The sequence below is a fragment of the Trichosurus vulpecula genome, chromosome 2, assembly GCF_011100635.1.
Source record: "Trichosurus vulpecula isolate mTriVul1 chromosome 2, mTriVul1.pri, whole genome shotgun sequence".
NCBI classification, from domain to species: Eukaryota; Metazoa; Chordata; class Mammalia; order Diprotodontia; family Phalangeridae; genus Trichosurus; species Trichosurus vulpecula.
The window spans coordinates 86,423,464-86,430,492 of record NC_050574.1 but is presented as its reverse complement, the minus strand read 5'-3'; the positions used below and the strand labels follow the sequence as shown (position 1 = coordinate 86,430,492).

The window sequence follows — 7,029 nt, the reverse complement described above, 5'->3', positions numbered from 1 at the left end:
TTCTTTGTTCTGAAAGAGGACCATGACATCAGAGAAATGATGACATGACTTGCAGTTGACTTTGAGTGGGGGAGGGCTGTGCAAGGTCACAAGCCTCACTTTCTCCTCTGGAGTCATCTGTGTCCAGTGACCTGATATTCACCAGGATGACTGGAGATGGCCCAGGATGCTTTGTGAGACCCTGGCCCTTTCAGGCCAAAGTCTTTTCAGGTTCTCACTTTGAATGAGGTAATGTTCATTCAGTGAATAGGCCTCTTTAAGAAGTTAATCAAGGGATGGCCTCTTTAATCAAAATTCCAAAAGAAATCACACTGGCGAGCTGTAGCAAGTGGCTGTGCAAGCAGTGATGAGTTCCCCAGCTTTCAGACCTCTCTCACTGGCTTTCTTCCTCCTGTTCCAACACCTTCCCCTTCGGTAATCATGACAGAACAGGCCATCTCCTTTGCCAAAGACTTCCTGGCTGGTGACATCACCACTGCTATCTCCAAGACTGCAGTGGCTCCCATTGAGAGAGTTAAGCTACTATTGCAGGTGCAGCACACAAGTAAACAAATTGCTTCAGATAAGCAGTACAAAGGCATAGCGGATTGTATAGCTCGAATTCCAAAGGAACAAGGGGAGCTTTCCTTCTGGCAGGGTAACTTAGCGAATGTCATCAGATATTTTCCCACCCAGGCCCTAACTTTGCCTTTAAGGATAAGTATAAGCAGGTGTTTTGGGGAGGAGTGGACAAGCACACACAGTTTTGGAGGTATTTTGCTGGCAATCTTGCCTCTGGTGGTGCAGCTGTAGCCACTTCTCTCTGCTTTTTCTACCCCTTGGATTTTGTGAGAACCTGCTTGGCAGCTGATATTGGGAAATGTGGCACTGAGAGAGAATTCAAAGGCCTGGGAGACTGCATTGTGAAAATCACCAAGTCTGTTGGAATTCGTGGCTTGTATCAAAGTTTCAATGTCTCAGTGCAGGGTATCATAATCTATAGAGCAGCTTACTTTGGAATCTATGATAGAGTAAAAGGTATGCTCCCAGATCCTAAGAACACTCATATCATGATAAGATGGATGATTGCGCAATCAGTGACTGCTATAGCTGGGGTGGTCTTCTATCCTTCTGATACAGTAAGGCGGTGAATGATGATGCAGTCTTGGTGCAAAGGAGCTGATATCATGTACACTGGGACAATTGACTTCTGGAAGAAGATTGCTAAAGATGAGGGTGGCAAAGCTTTCTTCAAGGGTGCCTGGTCCAATGTTCTTAGAGACATAGGTGGAGCTTTCATGCTTGTCCTGTATGATGAATTGAAGAAAGTCATCTAAGTACATCCTAACTTAAAAAGGAAGCAGTGAATATAGATCATGTAGAATTCTTAACCGTACTTAGCATTTTGTACCATTGACCTTCAAGAAATTCCTGTTGTTTTTTTATCCAGGCCAGAACATTTTTGTAGGGGAACCAGGAAAAGCTCTTAGAAAAGGGGACTCATTTATTGTGATCCATTATTCACACAGTGGAACTGATGATGATTCCGTATATTGATTCTATTGGTTTTTGGGAAAATAACACTTACTGTGGGTCCAAGAAGGCAGATCAACCTAGACCATCTAAGTTTAAATGCTCTTTTGTAAGACTATAAATTTGTGTTTAAGTACTTATTTAAAAAAAAATCATGTCTCCCATTTGTACTTAAGCACTGTATATACTATTTTACACAGCTGACTATTTGGCTGTTATGACAATCTGTGTTGGGCATTCTGCTGTAAAACAATAAATACACCAAAGACTCTAAAAAAATCAAACTGGGAGGGGAGGAACAACTAAGGAAAAAGTTAAATTAAATTATAACAGGGTTTGGCTATAAATATCCATAATTGTTTTTTTTCTCCTTTTGCAGGCTTGGGACTTTTACATTTGAAAATTACCTTCTCAATTCATTATGTTGGATTTGCCAAACAACACAGCCATATCTTTGACCTTCTTTCTAACAGGAATTCCAGGACTGGAAGATATTCATATCTGGATCTCTATTCCCTTTTGTTGTCTCTATGCCATTGCTCTCTCAGGAAACAGCATGATCTTATTTGTCATTATTACTAAACAGAGCCTGCATGAGCCCATGTACTATTTCCTCTTCATGTTGTCAGCCATTGACATGTGCTTGGCCCTATCCACACTACCAACAACCTTGGGTGTCTTTTGGTTCAATGCTCAAGAGATCACTTTAGATTCTTGCATCAGTCAATTGTTTTTCATTCATTTTCTCACCATCATGGAGTCCTCAGTTTTGTTGGCCATGTCCTTTGACCGCTATATTGCAATTTGTGACCCACTCAGATATGTCACAATCCTAACTCCAACCAGGATTATCCAATTTGGATTGATGATGGTACTCAGAGGTGCTCTTGTTATGACTCCAGTGATCCTGCTTCTTAAACACCTGTTATTCTGCAACAATAATATCCTTTCTCACTCTTATTGTTACCACCCTGATGTGATAAAACACTCTTGTTCAAATACCAAAGTCAATAGCATATATGGATTAATTGCAATATTTTTAACATTTGGCTTGGATGGTCCTTTGATTGTCCTTTCCTATATCCTAATCATTCATTCTTTGCTCAGCATTGCATCACGACAGGAGCGCCACAAAGCCTTCAGCACATGTGCTTCTCATGTTAGTGCTATCTCCATCTTCTATATACCCCTTGTCAGCCTTTCCAGTGTCCACAGGTGGGGTCATAAGGTACCTCCATATGTTCACACCATGATGTCTAATGCTTTTCTTCTTCTGCCACCTGTTCTGAACCCAATTATCTATAGTATCAAAACCAAGCAGATCCGCAAAGTCATTCTCAACATTTTCTGAAAAAAAAAATGGAAATCAAATCAAATGCAGTTTATCTAAAAATGAACTCATCATGGATGAAGAATGGCATAGTTCTGTTGGTATTATGATTATTCTTTAAAATGAGTAATACCCTTTGTTTATTCTTTTATTCCACCTCAATTCCAAGTTCTATCTTCAATTTCACCTTGGTAGTGTTAGAGAATTGTGAGAGATCTAGTCAATCCATGTTTAGGGAAATCTAGGCAATGAATGTTTAGAGGAAAAAAAAGAATTCTCAAATAAATTTCAAAAACATATGACTGGATTCTAGCAGGCACGTAATAAATGATTTTGATCAAATCCATTCATTCATTCATTATTTCATTTGTAGAATAGTAAGAGGTTGCAAGATAATCTTGATATTCCATAACACCTTCAAAAACATAAAAAGAACCCCTCCAAAGAAAAAAAAAATATTAAAAATCTGTGAAAATATTTTCTTATTAACAATATATACTAACAAGCAGAATAGTAACTAAAAGAATCAGTGACCAAAATACCCATAGATATTTAACCTCAACCATGAAAAAATGAAACACTAGAGGTAAAACTAGAATTTTCTGAAGACATGAATGACAAAATGAAAAAAAATGAGGAATTAAAGGAAGAAATTTTATTAGCAGAAGTATCAGAGAATGAATAGATAAAGGACTGAATCTAAGAAATCTTAGAAAAATATAGTATCCAAGAAAATCAATTATTTCACAAGAGTTCAGAAAGGTATAAACAAAGAATAATGAAGGATTTTTTTTAGAAATAAGACAATTATAAAAACATAAATTGCTTAGATAAAAGGTATAGATGCAAAAAATTCTTTAAGAAGAGAAACTTAAGAATTGTTTGGGTTCCTGAAGACTCTTAAGAAGAAAAAATAATCTCAACACTGTATTTCAGGCTTATTTCTCCTAAATATTGAAAAATAGGGAATGATTACATGTAGATAATTTCAAAATGAAAAGACTATAGACCTGATATGCAAATCTAAAATCAGTTTATTTGAAAAGAACAAAAATCTTAAACTTTCAGTCAATCTGATTAAAAAGAGGAAAGCAGAAAACCAAATCAAAATCACAAAAAATGAAGAAATTAAAAATCCAAAATTAGAACCTACCATTCACAGTTATATGACAGCAAGCATGAGAAAACTCAATAAATAGAGGACTATGTAAAAAGAAAATAACTAAAGTAAATAACTAAGGGAAAACCAAATGGAAATCTTAAGTAATCCTTTTAAGTCAAGAAAATAGAGCTTGCTTTAAAGAAAACATCAAAAAGAAAAGAAAAGAAAAGAAAAAAACTTGGTCCTGGTGGATGCAAAGAATAATTCTATGAAACATTTAAACAATAATTAATGCCAATAACGCGCGCGCACACACACACACACACACACACACACACGTAATTCTCAAACTTTGAACAAAAATGCAAGAAAGTCCTTTTATGGAACATATATAATTCTAATACCTAAGCCATGGAAATAATAAAATAGAACAATAGACCAATATCATTAATAATATGGACTCAAAATTTCAAATATAACACAATTTATTTGAAAAAAATATGATTCATTATCAACAATTTGGATATATACCAAGAATTAAGGATAGTTAATTATTAGGAAGCAATCAACACAATGATATTAGACCCCCCCCCAAAAAAAAAAACATCCAACAGTACATGATTATTTAGATAAGTGGATTCAACAAGAAAAAAAGAAACTTCAATAGAAAACAACAGTTATACATGACAAAAAAAAACAATTTAAAGTGAAGACCTATAGGGATTCAAAAAAGATATTATAAACTGTATCAATCTAAATTCCAAACCTAAATTATTTTTCAATAAACATAAGAATAAAGTAAGAATGTCCACTGTTTCTAATATTATTTTATATTACTCTAGAAATTCTAGCAGAAAAAAAGAAAATTATGCATTATGTTAAATGCATAAAGATAAATAAAGAAGAGCTATCCCTATTTTCTAATGATATGACAATTTACAAAAAAATGCTATAGCATTAGCAAAGAACCTAACAGACATAATTAAAAGCTTCATATATGTTTCTATTTACAAAATAAACATGTAAAAATGGACTGTATTTCTAAATAACAATAAAACAACACAGAAGACTATAACAGGAAATTTCATCCAAAGTAACTACAAAATATATAAAATTTTGTGAGTCAAACTAACAGCATCCATTCAATATTTGTAAGTATTTAATTATAAAATGGTAAACAAAAATTAAGAATTAAATGAGTTGGGGTGATTCACTGATCATAACCATGTTAAAGTAATAATAATAAACAATGCTATCAAAGTTGCCATTTGGATTTAATTTTATACCAATCAAAATACCAAAAGGATAATTTAAAGAAACCATAAAGTTAAAAGAAAACTTACTTGGGGAAACAGAATGTCTGGAATGTAGATGGTGATTATGAGAAAAGGAAAGAATAAAGGAGAAATATCATTTTTAGACCTCAAAGCATGAGGCAGCAATGATGAAAATCTCTTATTGCTGGTTTAAAAAAGAAAGAAATGTAAATCAATAGAAAATAATAGACAAGGAAGTATGAGAAATAATGGAAATAAAAATTGAAATTAAAAAATGCCTAGGAAATAACTTCTGTGTTAAGGACTATTGAGAGTAATGAAATGCAGTCAGGTGGAAGTTATACTGAGACAAACATCTTACATCATATTAAAAATAAATTCAAATTAAAATATGACCCATAGTTTAAAAATCTAAATATAGAAAAGACTGGGCCATACACTTTTTATAGTTTTGAATATCTTAACCAAATAAGTGGCATAGACATTTCCACAAGATTAAATAGATAATTCTGACTACACAAAATTGAAGCACTTTTTAAAATTTTTAATGAAATTAATTTAACTAGGATAAGAAGGAAAACCACTGGCTGGGGAAGGTTAGAAATAATCAAATACTTCTGATAAAGATTTTCTTTCTAAAATGAAGAAATAATTATTAAGTATATGAACCTGAAAGCATAATTTAATAGAGAAGTGGTCAAAACAGTCTTCAAAGAATTCCAAAACTTAACAATCTTAAGAAAAAATGTTCCAAATAACTAATCACAAAAGAAAGGTGAATCAAAATAACTCTAAGGTTTCCTTTAATTACTAGGCTCTCCAGATTTCTTCTACAAACAGACAGAAAGTCAATACAAAATTAAAATAGAGCAGCAAAAATAAAGGGATAAACCAATTGTCTTCTTAAGACATTTTGAGAGGACTTTAGAGAAGCCTCCAGTGACTGAGGTTTGACCTGAGTGAAGTGTAAGTACCTTTAGGGTCATTTCACTGACTCAACAAATTGTAGGCCCTGAGGGAAGCAGACTAGGCCTCAAGACATTTTCCTTCAACTTTCACATCATTCGGGGCCTCAAGAAATTTCACCTCAGGAAGTTTCACCTCATGAACTGAATGACCCCCTGCTGTTTCCAGAAGTCAGATCTAGCAGTGGTGACTCGATATAATCCCAAGCTATGGCTGTGGGTGAGGAGGAATTAGCACAAGCCTGGTGAGTATATTACCACAGGGAACAAGAGCATTTTGGGGATAGCATGACAGGGACTTAGGGGAGGAAGAGAGGAGTCCCTTAAGTTGAACCTGAAGCAGAATTCAAAAAACAACATTATCTACAACTCAGGATTAAAACTTGATAAAATGATATTAAGCTGCTAAAAATAAAAGAAGACAAATTTAAAATAGAAATGAGTAACCAAAGGAAAAAAAAACATGACTACTGATAGCTACTTTGGTGTAAAAGAAGATCTGGGTTCATATTGAGAAGATAGTGAGGTTAAAAAAGCCACTACTACCCTAAAGAGTAATATCAAATGTTCCCAAGCCCAAAAAGAAATCTTAGAAGAACTTAAATAGGATTTTAAAAAATCAAATAAGAGAGAACAAGGAAAAAAAGAGGGAAAAGATGAAAGCAATTCAAAAGAATTATGAAAAAAGTTAACTAATTGGAGAATGAGATATAAAATCTTAAGGAAAAAAATTTTAAAAATATTGAAAAATCAAAGAAGAGAGAAGAAGAAATAGGAAAAGAAATCCCAGAAAGTTATGAAAAGTAAGTTAACCAATTAGAAAAGGTGATAAAACATCTTAAG

At 33.7% G+C, this 7,029-nt stretch overlaps 1 protein-coding gene and 1 pseudogene across 1 annotated transcript; both read left to right on the top strand.

Moving 5' to 3' along the window:
- Positions 1 to 420: 420 nt before the first annotated feature.
- On the top strand, positions 421 to 1,316 carry LOC118838366 (annotated as a pseudogene).
- Positions 1,317 to 1,927: 611 nt separating this feature from the next.
- On the top strand, positions 1,928 to 2,863 carry LOC118838998 (olfactory receptor 51F1-like). The gene has a single exon (XM_036746381.1). The coding sequence runs from the start codon at positions 1,934 to 1,936 to the stop codon at positions 2,861 to 2,863; it is 930 nt and encodes a 309-aa protein (XP_036602276.1). The 5' UTR covers positions 1,928 to 1,933.
- Positions 2,864 to 7,029: the final 4,166 nt, after the last annotated feature.